Source organism: Nicotiana tomentosiformis, chromosome 4 (genome assembly GCF_000390325.3).
Source record: "Nicotiana tomentosiformis chromosome 4, ASM39032v3, whole genome shotgun sequence".
Lineage (NCBI taxonomy): Eukaryota > Viridiplantae > Streptophyta > Magnoliopsida > Solanales > Solanaceae > Nicotiana > Nicotiana tomentosiformis.
In genome coordinates, this window is record NC_090815.1 from 47,441,089 (window position 1) to 47,456,472 (window position 15,384).

The 15,384-nt window shown below is 38.4% G+C and overlaps 1 protein-coding gene across 1 annotated transcript; it reads left to right on the forward strand.

The window, feature by feature from the left end:
* The first annotated feature begins 555 nt into the window (after nt 1–555).
* LOC104095478 (WAT1-related protein At1g70260-like) lies at nt 556–3,922 on the forward strand. Its single transcript, XM_009601622.4, has 7 exons — nt 556–854; nt 962–1,024; nt 1,297–1,413; nt 2,066–2,312; nt 2,592–2,750; nt 2,850–3,001; nt 3,448–3,922. Exons 1-7 carry the CDS (start codon nt 646–648, stop codon nt 3,608–3,610), a joined length of 1,110 nt encoding a protein of 369 aa, XP_009599917.1. The 5' UTR covers nt 556–645; the 3' UTR covers nt 3,611–3,922.
* Nucleotides 3,923–15,384: the final 11,462 nt, after the last annotated feature.

The window sequence follows — 15,384 nt, forward strand, 5'->3', positions numbered from 1 at the left end:
AATAGATTCATATAAATTGAAACAGAGGGAGTATTTAAGACACACCGCATAATTTGTGGCTATAAATTATCTTATAAATATAAAATTTAAAATTTAATTGTTATTAAATATTTAAAAAGGATGTATATCATGCAAATATATAGGGACTAGTAGTTAAACGCATGTGAGGAGTTTAACGTAACCGCAACTGACCCGCTGGATCGGAGTTAAGAAATAATTTCCTGGTAGGTCCTGTGTTAATGTCAGCCACGAAAACAAACCTTATGGGGGGTTATTAATTATACTAACTACATAAGATAATTTAGACAAAATCTAATTCTGGGTTAATACGTACTCTCGGAGTCCACGTAGGACAAATAGTAGGTGTACAGGTGGAAGAGAAGTTTTCCTCAATTAAAAAAGTATTAATAGCATTAAACAATTATTGAATCTCCCCCTTCCGTGCCATGCTTGGGTCACTCGAGATGCTCTCTCTCTTTGCAAGTAGCTTAAGCATTCCATGAAAGGTTACCTTCTCTTTTTTTTTTTCCTGACGTATACAGCAAATTGAATTGATGTGCCTCCATATAAATTGTGAAGACCGGATCATACGGAGTTATAACAAGTAGTTGACATAAATACACAAAAACAAAGAAAAAGAGAGAGATGGGTGTGAGGGTTGCGAATGCCATAGGAGAAATGTTGCCATGCACAGCAATGGTCATAATAGAAGCTGCCACTATTTTCTTGACGATTATGGCCAGTACCGCTATGTCCAAGTTTGGGATGAGTTCTTTTATATTCGTGGTCTATACGAATGCTCTTAGCTTTATCCTTCTCCTTCCGTATTCCCTCTTTTTCCACAGAAGAGACAAGTATATATTTCCATGAAATCATTTTTTTTCTTTTTCTTTAAGATAAAGGGTGACCGACTTAGAGGACCAGTGTGTGTTCATCTTTCTTTCTTTCTCAATAATTGCAGGACAGAAGAGCCATTATTCACGTTTCCCCTTCTTTTGCGTGTCTTCTTCCTTGGTTTAGTAGGGTTAGTACTCTCTGACTCTTTCTCTCTGTCAAAAGATTAAACAAAAATAACAAGTTTATATAGATGGTCTAAAGATGAACTTAAATATTGGTCCAAGATTATTTTCTGTATTCATGCATATTGGACTTTACATTTTCTTAACTTCGTAAGACACCAATTATTTTCATATGAATTGGTAGTTTCACTTAATTTTGCATGCTATATATTGATCTTGATTGGAGTGGTAAAAGTTAAGAGAAGAATAATCATATGAATTTAATCTGTGGTTGCAGGGTAACAATAGCGCAGAACCTTGCATTCGCGGGACTAAGTTATAGTTCTCCAATAGTAGCATGTGGAGCTGCGAACATGATACCAGCTTTTTCTTTCATTGTTTCCATTATTCTCAGGTTCTTTTCTCCTTTTCATTATCTTATGGCCTCTTGATTGTAAACAGACTTACGCCTACTAACTTTTTCTTTTCTTTTTCTAGTTTAGTTGCTCCTTAAAAATAGAAGGGAGAAAAGATACCAGGAGTACTATTACAGAGGTTGTAATTAATAATGGCAAATTTTTTTAGAAAGAGTAGACACAGGCCCTTAGTTCGAGTCTAATCGCCGCCTATTATCGAAGAAGTAAATAAATAAAACTGTGTTCTTTCTAACACCTTAATCTTTTATGTCCATACGAAGAAAATTGTGAGAAATTTTTGAATGATGTAAGATTCAATATTATTGTACGTGTGTGTATCTGAGTCCGTTTTTTGGGTATCAAATTGATGGGCCATACTTTGGAAGTGAATGGTATTAACTAGATTTGAAAAATAGCAAGAAACTGATGTAATAGGTAGGTGCAGAACTGATGAAGTGAATGGACCTACTACTACATGCTACTGTTATTTTTAAACAGTTCTTCCAATAAAAAGAAGTAGATTTTCCAACCATTCTGGGAATGGTCTGAGTGAAGAAAACTTTAAAATCTCTACGTCGGTCTTATCTTTAAGACTACCCAGGAACTAATTATGATTATCAGTATTCTAAAGAAGCATATAACTTTGTTTAGGAAAATAAGAATGGACTGGAAGAGGCAGGGAAGTCAAGTAAGAGTAGTTGGCACCTTAATATCAATAGTGGGGATATTATCAATGACTTTCTACAAAGGTCCAGTGGTCAACAAGTATTCCCCATCTTTCCTTCAGCTGGCAAGACCGCAGCTCCTCGTCTTCACTTCAACACATGAGAATTGGGTTCTTGGTTGTTTCTTGTTTGCAGCTGCTTCATTTGCTCTTACCATATGGAACATTATTCAGGTTTCCTTTATTATTCTTTTCTGTTCTTTTTCTTTTCGGGTTTAAGTTCTATTAACAAACGGTGTAACGAATATTTACATAGTCATCATATCATTTATAAGGTAATTACACACGATGCTCTATAACAAACATCAGCTAATAACCTAGTAAAATGGTAATAGTAACTAACTTGATATAATATAAAACTACACGTAGCAGTGTATATAACTTAAATCTTTTTTTCCCCCTTTCAAACAGAACGTTTACATTGAACGAAAATGTGTGTGTGTTTTTTTTCAGGCGGGAAGTAGCAAGAAGCACCCACATGTGATGAAAATAACGTGTCTTTACACCTTGTTTGGGACGATTCAATCTGCAGTATTTGCTTTATTTATGGAAAAAGATCTCAGTGCGTGGAGGCTTAAGCTCAACTTTGAACTTCTTGTCATTGTTTTAACTGTAAGCTCACAAAAGCAATCAGACTTTTAATTAAGATGTACGTACTATATATTCTTTAGTCATTACCTAATGTAAACGTGATGCTTTCATACGTAACAGGCAATTTTTGGAAGTTTAATACGTAGCAGTGTCCAGATGTGGTGCATGCGCTTGAAAGGGCCTTCTTATACACTATTTTTTAAGCCTGTGGGAGTTCCAGTTGCCAGCACATGTGGTTGTGTGCTCTTTGCTGCTACTTTCCACTATGGAAGGCAAGTTTTCTTCTTTCTTTTTATACTCCTTTGAAAAGAAAACAAAATTATAAATCTTATGACATTTTGAATGTGCCATGATATTTGCGTGAGTACAAAATCATGTCATCAAAGGTAAATGTATAGTTTAATTTATGGTATAAATATTTTCAAATATAAAAAGAATACTCGGCAAAGAAAGTATTGTTTTTTTCTTCTCTATTCGTGGGTGAAACATAGTTGAAAAAGAAAAGAGACAAGGTAACGGAAAGACGTACGCTAAAGTAGACCCAAAAAAAAGAAGAAGAGTAGAAACGACAAATTAGAAAAACATTTTCATTTTGTTATTTTCAAAAAGATTATTTAAATTATTTCACTAACATCGTAATTCTTTTATACCTTTGATAGCTAGATACAAATACTTTTTCACACACTTACAAGATCTTAACGCCCATGAGTTTGTACAGCATGTTGAACGCTTGTATATGTGGACTTGGTTATTACACTACACTATGGGGACAACTCAAAGAAGACGAGACAAAGAAAGACATCAAAGGCAACGTGTCAACTTCTGATGAAAAAGTCCCTCTTCTGCAAGAAAAAGAAGATGAAGATGATTCACAGGTTTAAGAGTATAGCAAACAAGATCAAACGAGTTGTAAATATGCATTGGAGGGTGTGTAAGATCAACCGAGTTGTAAATATGTATCGGAGGGTGTGTAAGCGGCAGGGGCGGATGAGTTCCTTCTCTCCCTAAATCATGCAGAGTACCAATAAATTTCAGTTCAAATGCCTAAATTAGCATGGGTGAATTTAAGCTCAAATGAGCATTTTAGTGCACTAAGAAAGTGCACCTTCTATCTTTTAGCAAGGGATTCGATCCCAATTAATAAATAGGGCCAAAACCAGTGCCCTTGCTAATTAAACACGCCTCTTTTGTTTCTTTTCTTTTTTTTAGGCTTTGTTTTTACTTTTAAAATTTCTAAACCAAAAATACATCTCTAAGATATCCTTTGGGAAACTCAGATTTTTTTTAGTGTTCATGATGCACTCATACTCTTGAAATTCTGAATACGCCTATGATTTTTGGGAACCCACTATCGCAAGTTAAGTTGAAGGTTTAATTAGAAACGTTGGGTTTCAGAATAATGTAACGTTTGTGATTAATATAAGAGCGAGTGTTCTTTTAATTTATAAGAACACTTGGATTGTGATGGACTAATAATGGAGTGGAGAATACTTGGTTAGTGTTCATCAGAACAACAAAAATTTGCACTACGGTTTTAAATATTTTACCTTGGTTAGGTTCACATATGATGTACTAAATTTATCTTGGCTTGGTTCGGATCATGCATCTTGTGTGTATATTGTCCACGAATTAGTAAAATCGAACCTCTTTTATTTAGATTGAATATTTTTTAACAATAAGCCTAAAACTTTCTCTCTCTATCTCTAACAGTAACAAACGTTTTCTAAAACAAATCAACGAAGTTTCACGCGCCTCCTTATGGAGAGGAGGGTTGGCCTTGTTCCCACGCGTCTGGATCGGCCACATGATCTTTCAGCTGCAGTGACAAATTCCCCCAAGGCAATTTCACCAAAACCTCTATAAATGTTGACATTGAGTGCAAGCATTGAGCTCCGTAATGTAATGACCCGACCGGTCGTTTTGAGCATTTGCATTCCGTTCTGTGGTTTGAGGTCATGAATAGCTTCATGTGGTGTATTATCAATTTTGGTTTTCGAGTGGTTCATGATTGATTTGGAAGAATGATTCTCAATTTGGAAGCTTTAAATTGAAACGGTTGACCGAGTTTGACTATTGTGAATTTGACCTTGGATCGGAGTTTTTATGGTTCTATTAGGTCCGGATGATGAATTTGGCCTTGGATGTATGCCCGAATTTGCATTTAAATATTTCTAAAAGATTTTGGCACTATTTGGCAAAAGTTGGCAATTTGAAGGTTTAAGAAGTTCATAGGTTTGACCGAAAGTTGACTTCGGAGTTATCGGTCTCAGATGGTTATTTCGAAAGTTGAAATATGTTTGTTGTGTCACTTGAAACCTTTGTGCAAAATTTGAGGTGATTCCGAGTTGTTTAGAGGTGTTCGGGCGTAAGTTTAGAATTTGAAAATTTGAAATAGTTCATTAAGCTTAAATTGAGGTGGGATTCCTGATTTTGATGTTATTATGTGTGATTTGGGGCCTCGAGTAGGTTCGTATTGTATTTTAGGAATTGTTAGTATGTTTGGACGGGATCCCGAGGGCCCCGGGTGTATTTCGAATTGATTTTGGACCACTACAGATCATGTTGGCAGTGCTGAGATTTTGAGTCCTGGTGTGATTGGACATGTGAAGCTATGGGCGCAGGTGCAGAGCCGCAGAAGCGGTATTGGAGGTGCAGAAGCGGAAGTAGTGGCCCGGGATCAGAGTCCGCAAATGCGAAGTTTGACCGCAGATGCGCTTGGGGTCCGCATATGCGATGTTAGTAGAAGCTGGCATGTGCGCCGATGCGATGGTCGTTCCACATTTGCGAGCCGATAGGTTGGGGTTTGAGTGGTTCTCGCAGAAGCAAAGTTTTGGTCGCAAAAGTGACGCCGCAGATGCGGCATTTTTACTGTAATTGCGGAGATGCCTGGGCAAAACATATTAACTTGAGGGTTGAGTGGTTTTAGCACATTTGGAGATTTGGAGCTCGGTTTTGGGTGACTTTGTAGAGAATTTTCGCCACAGGATTGGGGTACGTATTCTCGACTCGGTGTTTATTATATTATATGATTCTATCTTTGATTTTGACATTTCATTGACGATTCTAAAAGAGAAATTTTGTCTAAACGTTCCTGGGGGTTATCTAAACTTTTCTAAAGTGAATAATTGAATTTTGAACATCGATTCAGAGTAAGATTTGAGCAAAATTGGTATGGTTGGACTCGTATTTAAATAGGTTATCGAAATTTGTGAGTTTTGTCAGGTTCTGAGGTGCGGGCCCATGTTGACTTTTTCGTTGAATTTGAGTATTTGATTAAAGATTCGACCTTTATCATTTGGGTTTGTTTCCTATAGCATTATTTGATATTTTTGAATTGCTTTTGGCTAGTTTTGAGCCGTTCAGAGGTCGATTCATGCGGGATGGTGCTTCTAGTATATCGATTTGGCTTGTTTGAGGTATGTGTCTTCCCTAGTTTTGTTGGATGAATTTTTCCTACTAATTGATATTGTTTGCTACATGTGAGGGTGGTGCATATGCGAGGTGATGAGTGTATATGCATGTGCCAGCTTTATCCATGCTCGGAGTAGATTATATGATTCTTTGTGCCTTATTGAACTATGTGGATTTCTTGTCTCATGTTTCACTTAACTTCTATAATAATATGAATATGAAATTCAATGCTAGAAACCATGATTCAGCTTATTATAACTTGATTAAATTTGATGGACTTTTTGTGAATTGTTCATGTGCCAAATTCGGTCATCACTATACCTAATCACGAATATATTGCTACGACCGTTATTCTTGAGATACTTGGGTTCCATACCTGAGTTGAATATCACTTTAGAGATTTGTTGAGACACTTGAGCAACGAAGTTCTTGAAGTCTATTGAATTGTTTAATTGTGTAAGAGTTGTGATTCTCGTTCGGGTGGTGTATTTTGCTTAACCACACTTCTTGATATTATCTGTGCCTCCTACCTTACTTGTTGTTGATGCGTATATATCTTCTTGGTGAGGAAGAGTGTAAAACACGAAGAGTGATGCCGTGCCATTGTTATACATTATCATGTGAGGAAGACAATAAAGAACGGAGGATGATGCCGTGCCATTTCATATACATTATTATGCATGAAAGATAATGTCTCGACCCCAAAATCCCATCTGAGCGAGGTAGTCGTAATGGCATCTAGTCTCTAAGACTAGGTAAGCATAACATACAATAGAATTTGACAGAAATAATGACTAAGAAAATTAAATAAAGCTGATAAGTCTCACGATAGCATCAATACCCAATAACAATTACTTATTCCCAAAACCTGGTGAAACTGAGTCATAAGCTCTAAGAAGTACACTAGAAGTCTAAAAATACAATATTGTTTGATGTAAAAATAAATAGTAGAATACAAACATTAGTAGAAGGTGACTTCGAGGCCTGAGGGCATCAAGAAGGTGTACCTTGAAGTCTCCGGAATAGCTAGTCCAATCACTAGTGTCCGGCACGAGCAGAAGTACCTGGATCTGCACAAAACAATGTGCAGAAGCATAGCATGAGTACGCCACAATGGTACCTAGTAAGTATCAAGCCTAACCTCAGTAGAGTAATGACGAGGCAAGGTCAAGACACCTACTAGACAGAAGAAAACTAAACAGAATATATTATGATCTAATAACAGAAGGCAAAGAAATAAATAACAATAGAGCAGTACAATGATATAAGGCTAACAACGGAAACTAAGGAAATAAAAGGGCAACAAAGGGTAAACATATGATAGGAACAACAAGTGAATAAGTATCGTGAGAATACAAGTAAAGCAATGAGGGTAAGATAATAACCGTACAAATAAATAAGACTTCTTAACAAAGAATGTACAACAAGAGTCACAACCGACGTACCACACCTCCTATTCTCATTTCACAAGAGATAATCACAATCTTCCTTATATCACCGTATGAGCCTTGCATTTATTTTTAAAAATATTTTTCCCGAAATAGCTACATGCGTTTTAGCTCCCTTATCTCACCGCGTGGATTCAAATAGTTCCCTTACTAGAAACACGCGTATACATCCCACCTTATCTCACCTCATACGTTTCAATAATCATATTTATACCACTGTATGCGTATTAATATCACAACACAATAATCAACTCGCACCACATGTGTCCATATGCCACCACATTACCAAATCATCAATAATAATATTACCACAACACATGGCCCACGACTCAACTACAATGTGTACAAGAATCTCAATAATAACAAAATGAATGAGATATAACTCAAAAAGGAAAAATATATCAATAGTCAACAACTTTAACTTCAGTGTGATAATAGCTTTCACAATCACAACTTCAATAACCCACAATGAAGGTATTTCCCATGGAATGGCAACTTCCAATTCAAGTGCATAACATAAGCTTAATAATAAAAGAGATAGCATGAAATGGCAATTAAGTCTATATGCAAAAGAATAACCCTACAATGGAAAGTATGGCATGTAACAACCACTACAAATAAATGCATATAAGGGTAACTTTAACATGTAATCTAGAACATGTAGTGAAAACTTCAAATAAGGCATGTAGGAGTAGCTTGACAATGAAAGATAGGATAAATAATTAGAACTTCAATCAAGTGCTTAACAGTAACCTAAGAGTCTAAACCAGTCAAATACCACATATAGGTCTGTGTATACACTCGTCACCTCGTGTACACATCTTTCACATAACTCAAATAGCACAATCAACCAAAATCTTAAGGGGTACTTGTCACGCCCCAAACTCAGGGAGCGCGACCGGCGCTCAACCGAGAGAATCCGGCCGAGCAAGCCTATTAGACTTCCTTCTACCCAAACTCATCCATGAATAAAAAGGAGATGTACTCCATTAATCAACCACTGAAAAGATTTTATTAACAAATTCCTTTTCATTCCTATTAGTAGCTTCATTCATAATTTCCAAAACATTACGAGTTTATATAATTAATGAAAAGCATAATTTCCAAGTACCAATATTTCTAGTTCAATTCCCAACATCAACTATAACCCACAACGTGTCTACGGAGCCTCTAAATACAATAGAAGAGTAATATGGAAATGTCGGCAACAAGGCCCCGACTATACCTCAAAATACTGTACATGAGAAGCAAAAGATACATGACCCCGAAATGAAGTGGGGCTCACCAAATCAGCTGAAAAGAGTGTACTGCTATCACTACGCAATGCCGCCTGCTGAAGAACCACCTGCATCCATTAAAAATGCAGCGCCCCCGGCAAAAGGGACGTTAGTACTATCGAATAGTACTAGTATGTATAGCTAAAAATCCTCTTTCAAAATAGGATGCCCATATAAGAAAAGGTAACACATAGAAACAACAAGTCACAATCAATAATATCCAAACGTCCAGTTAAAACATAATAATTTCCAAAATACAAACTTCATATATAATTTTGGTTGGGAGATCATTAGCACCGATATACCACCGTCTTTGTTAGCATGGAGTCCGATCAAGCCCGATCGGTTAGGCCATCTCCCCACGAACAATGTGGTTTGACATGTGATGCGAGAGAAAGTTGTTACCGAGAGTAGTACCACCATATGCGCAATATGGCATCTGATCTCCACCCGATCAGCTAGGCCGCCTTCCCACATATGCCGTGCGGGTTGACTTTTCCAATCCACAAAGATTCCAGTTTCATCTCAATTAAGGGGAATAATATCACAATCCACCCCTACACCGGCACGTGTAGTTTCAGGTGTGGGCCTTATGACCCACACTTCCTCGGTATTGCTAATGATGCTCCCAAAAATAGTTTTGATTTGATTTGCAAACAGAAATATCATAAATACAATTGTACTTACCTCAACATCTTTCACATTGTATGAATTCTCATTAGTATTTCCATTCATTCACAAAGACGATATTTTCTTGGCTCATTAGGCCATTCACAAGATTCTTTATTCCTGGCACGATGGCCGTATTTTATATTCCACACTTTTACCTCTTTCAATTTCAAAGATCACCATCAAGTATCAACATATAGGATATTTTAAAAATCATATACTTCAAATCCATTTGAAATGGAAACTTCAAACACAAATGGTTTCTTCCCAAAAAAAAATGAAGCATACCAACCAATAATAGAAACACATTTGAAAAATCATAAACAGTCAATACACCATTTACTCTTGCAATACTCTCCCCCAGAAATGACAATGTACAATTTCAACACATGAGTATATAGAACTCGAATCACACTAGATATATTTATAAATCAAAGCATTAGTTAAAGCAGCCACTAATGGGCATGAATTTAGTACAAAAGCTTTTAAATAATTTTATCTTTCATTGAAACACGACTCAAAGCCATAACCTTTTAATACGTAACCCACACTTTGAAACTTACATAAACATTATGGAATTCAATTCCAAGAGAGAAAGTTTAACCAACATACCTCAATTGCGCTTCTTTAGATTCTACAATTTTTCGGAACCCTTAGCAACCTCAATCTATTTTAGCAATATACAAATTGAACCCAAAATTAGGAAAACGTTCATGGTTCTAGTTCACTTCTTATTTTTTCCACACTCTTTATCACATGCATGCAAGATAAACAACCCTTACACCCATGGACCATCTTATTAATACCCCATTATAGCTATGTTTGAAATTAAGAGCTGGGGTGATGAAGTCTTACCTTTTTGGATGAAGAATTTGGTACTCTACTTGAATATTTCCAAAGTTTCAAGTGATGATTGAAGATCAATTTGCTGAAAACTTAGACCCTCCCTCTTGAACCCTCTCTCACTCACTCTAGAAACATCTGGAAATGAGCTCAAAATAGACCTAAGGGGTATTTTAACGGAATAGGGGTCGGGTTTTAAATTAAGAAAAATGGTGCCCCGACACAGGTCTGCGATCGCATATGCGACCGCATAATGGTTATGCGGTCCGCAAAGTAACCGCAGAAATGGCCCTCAGGGGCCTAAACTTTAGGCTCAGGTATGGTTCTGCGGTCGCATAATGTACCGCAAAACTCCCTCCGCAAAAACTCAAGAGGGATTATGCGATCGATATGCGGTCTGCATATCGATTATGCGGTCCGCATATCGATTATGCTGTCGCATAATCGACCGCAAAACTGACCTCAAGTTGGCCAAACTTACTGCTTCACTCTGCGGCCATTATGCGGTCCGCATAGTGATTATGCAGCAGCATAATGGGCCGCATAAACGCGCATTTTCACCAAAAAATTTCCTTTACTTTCCGGTGCATTGTTCAACCCAAAAAGCCCGAACCTTGAATTCACTTGCGAAACCTTGAAATACGTAAGCCTACTCCGGCACCACGAAACCTTGAATTCACTTGTGAAATTTACGGGGCTTTACACTGAAATACTTCAAAATTTTCCGGGGTGTTACAGTAGTTCTCCCACACAAAGTTAGACAAGATACTTACCTCGACTACGCCAAATCAATACTCAAAAATAAATTTTCCCTTAAAATTCGCCTCTGCACACCTCAAATCTGACAAAAAATGACTTAATATTATCAAACAATGCAAGAGAAACCAATTGCGATTAATAAAGCTATGATCTTTACACAATACCCCAAAAGCCAACAAAAGTCAACTCTGGGCTCGCCCGGTCAAAACTTGAGTCCAAGCATAGATCTTGACTACCCATAACCACACGAGTATATATATGTATTTTGTTTTTAAATCAGAGTCCAATTAATCCCAAAGTCTAGTTTTTCAAAACATAGATAAAAATCCCCAAATTTCCTCTTTAATTCTCATGAATTTGATGTTAAATCTCATATATAATCATGAAATATAGTTGGGAATTGATTAAAACTACTTACCCAATGATTGTAGATGAAAATCGCATCTTCAAATCGCCTCTAATGAGTCTAGGGTTCTAAAATAAGAGAACATGAGATAAAATCCTGTCTTTCCAGCCCTTTGTTCAGTTGCAGATGTCGCGATTGCGACACTGGGTTCGCAATTGCGGCTCTTGACAGCCTAAGGAGAAGTCGTAAATGCGACACTGGCTTCGCATTTGCGAAGCCTGCTCCCATTGTAAATGCGACTGAAATGTCGCAAATGCGATCCTACAAAGACTAGACTACTCTTCGCAATTGCGAGTGGGACATCAAAATTGCAACACCTACTCCCCTACTGATCACTTCGCAATTGCGAGGCTGGTGCTCACAATTGCGATAACTACAACACCAACACACCAGCAACCCAAAAATGAGTTCAAACCATTCTGAAACACGTCCGAAACTCACCCGAGCCCTCAGGGTTCCAAACTAAACATCCACAAAAGTCTAAAAATATCATATGAACTTGCTCGCGCGATCAAAACGCAAAAATAACACCTAGAACCACTAATCGAACATGAAAACGCATTAATTTTAAAAGAAAAGTCAGGAACCTCTTGAATTCCAACCAAGCGTACGAATCCTATCAAACCAACTCTGAATGACATCAAATTTTGCAGACAAGTTCCAAATAGCAAAACACACCTATTCCAAGTCGCAAAAGCAAATTCCGACCGCGATAGCCATAAGTCAACCTACGGTCAAACTTAGGGAAACTTCTAAACCTCAAATTACCAACTTTCGGCAAATCAAGCCAAATCAACCTAGGGGCCTCCAAATTCAATTCCGGGCATATGCCCACGTACAAAATCACGATGCGAGCCATCAAAATACCGTTCCGCCGTCATTTTCACAAAAGTCAAATTTGGTCAATATTTTCAACTTAGGCTTCTAAACCAAGAACCAAAGGGTCGAAATCAACCCAAAACCTTCCTGGAATGAAACTAACCAACCCTGCAAGTCATAAAACTAAACATACACATGTGTGAAGCATTAAAAGGGGAAAGAGGGCTCAAATATACAAAATAACCGGTCAGGTCGTTACACTCTCCCCCTCTTAAAATAAATGTACGTCCTTAAACGTGCATAGAGACATACTTGAAGTGACAAAGAGGTGAGGATAACGATTCCTCATGTCATGCTCGGTCTCCCAGGTCGACTTCTCGACCAGGTGACCCCTCCATTGAACCTTCACTGAAGCAACGTTCTTTGACCTCAACTTTTGGACCTGCTCATTACAAGTCAAATCCTTGTCCAATCGGACTGAGCTAAAATCTAATTCATGTGACGGATCACCATAATACTTCTAGAGCATGGAAACATGGAACACCGGGTGAACTGCCGATAAGTTGGGTGGAAATGCAAGTTTGTAGGCCACCACACCAACTCTCTCAAGGATGTCAAAAGGACCAATATGCCTTGGTCTCAACTTTCCCTTCTCCCCGAACCTCATCACACCCTTTATGGGTGAGACCTGAAGCAAAACCCTCTCTCACACCATAAATGCTACAATATTAGCCCTCTGATCAGTAGAACTCTTCTATCTAGACTGTGTTGTACGAAGTCAATCCTGAATCAACTTGACTTTCTCCAAGGTATCCCGAACCAAATTAGTGCCAACAACCTAGCCTCTCCCGACTTAAACCAACCAACTGGAGAACGACATAGCCTCCCATATAAGGCCTCATAAGGATCCATCTAAATACTTGATTGGTAGCTATTATTGTAGACGAACTCTGCAAGTAGTAGAAACTGATCCCATGAACCACTGAAATTCATAACACAGGCACGTAGTATATCCTCCAAGATCTGAATGGTGCACTCGGACTACCCATTTGTATAGGGGTAAAATGTTATACTCAACTAAACCTATGTGCCTAACTCATGCTACACAGATCTCTAGAAATATAAGGTGAACTGCATGCCTCGATCGGAGATAATGGACACCGGCACACCATAAAGATGAACAAAATCACATATATAGACTTGGGTCAACTGATCTGAAGAATAGGTAGTCACAACCGGAATGAAGTGTGCAGACTTGGTCAGTCTATCCACAATAACCCATACTGAGTCTAATTTCTTCTAAGTCTGTATGAGGCAGACAACGAAATCCATGGTAATACACTCTCACTTCTACTTTGGCATTTCAAGTATCTGAAGAAACTTGCCTGGCCTTTGATGCTCGTACTTCACCTGCCGACAGTTCAAACACCGAGCCACATACCTTACTATATCTTTCTTTCTCTTCACCAATAGTGTTACCCCAAATCCAAATACATCTTGGCGGCACCCGGATGAATTGAATACCACAATCCATAGGTCTTCTCAATTATCAACTCACGCAACCCATCCACATTGGGCACACATATCCGGCCCTGCACCCGCAAGACCCCATCATCTCTAATAAAAACCTCATTGGCATCGTCATGATACACTGTATCCTTAAGGACAAGCAAATGGGGGTCATCATACTATCGTGCTCTGATGCACTCATACAAAGAGGATCGAGAAATCACGCAAGCAAGAACTCGGCTAGGCTCGGAAACATCCAGTCTAATAAACTAATTGGCCAAAGCTTGAACATCCATGGCTAGTGGCCTCTCTGCTGCCGGTAAATATGAAAAACTGCCCATACTCTCAACCTTTCTACTCAAGGCATCAGCCACCATATTGGTCTTCTCAGGATGATATAGTATAGTGATATCATAGTCTTTCAGCAACTCTAACCATCTCCGTTGCTGCAAATTAAGGTCCTTCTGCTTGAACAGATGCTGGAGACTCCGATGGTCAGTATAGACCTCACATGGAACATCATACAGATAGTGCCTCCAAATCTTTAATGTGTGAACGATGGCCACCAACTCTAAGTCATGCACATGGTAATTCTTCTCATGACCTTCAACTTCCGAGACGCAGAGGCAATCACCCTACCGTTTTGCATCAACACCGTGCCAAGCCTAATGCACGACGCATCACAATATATAGTGTAAGACCCCGAACCTATAGGCAACACCAACATTGGGGCTGTAGTCAATGCATTCTTGAGCTTCTGAAAGCTCACCTCACACTCGTCAGACCATCTGAAAGGAGCACCCTTCTGGTTCAATCTAGTCAAAGGTGCAACAATGGACGAGAAACCATCTACAAAGTGGCGATAATATCTGGCCAAACCAAGAAAACTCCGAATCTCAATAGTTGAACACGGTCTAGGAAAACTCTAAACTCCCTCAATCTTCTTCAGATCTACCTTGATCTCATCACTAGACACCACATGACCCAAAAAGCCACTGAATCAAGCCAAACTCACACTTGGAGAATTTGACATATAATTTCTTCTCCCTCAACGTCTGGAGCACGATCCTCAAGTATTGCTCATGATCCTACTAGCTGCGAGAATACACCAAGATGCCGTTAATGAATACGTTATTTGTCAGGTGCATAAATGATGCTGGGGTATTGGTCAGCCCGGATGATATCACTAGAAACTCGTAGTGACCATACAAAGTCCTGAAAGCAGTCTTCGGGATATCTAGATCCCGAATCTTCAGATGATGATACCCTGACCTCAAATCAATCTTCGAGAACACTCTACCACCCTGAAGATGATCAAATAAGTCATCAATGCGCAGTAGTGGGTACATGTTCTTCACTGTAACCTTGTTCAGCTGCCTATAATTAATACACACCCTCATAGAGCCGTCTTTTGTCTTCACAAATAGAGCAGGAAAATCCCAAGGTGAGACACTAGTCGGATAAAACCCTTATCAAGCAATGCCTGAAGCTATTCCTTTAAGTAGCCTCCTAAT

Excerpts from the sequence above, each read along its gene's own strand:
- LOC104095478 (XM_009601622.4), top strand. The coding sequence starts at position 646 with ATGGGTGTGAGGGTTGCGAATGCCATAGGAGAAATGTTGCCATGCACA. Across the intron at positions 855-961 it reads TTTTTCCACAGAAGAGACAA|GACAGAAGAGCCATTATTCA; the intron begins GTATATATTTCC and ends CAATAATTGCAG. Across the intron at positions 1,025-1,296 it reads TTCTTCCTTGGTTTAGTAGG|GGTAACAATAGCGCAGAACC; the intron begins GTTAGTACTCTC and ends CTGTGGTTGCAG.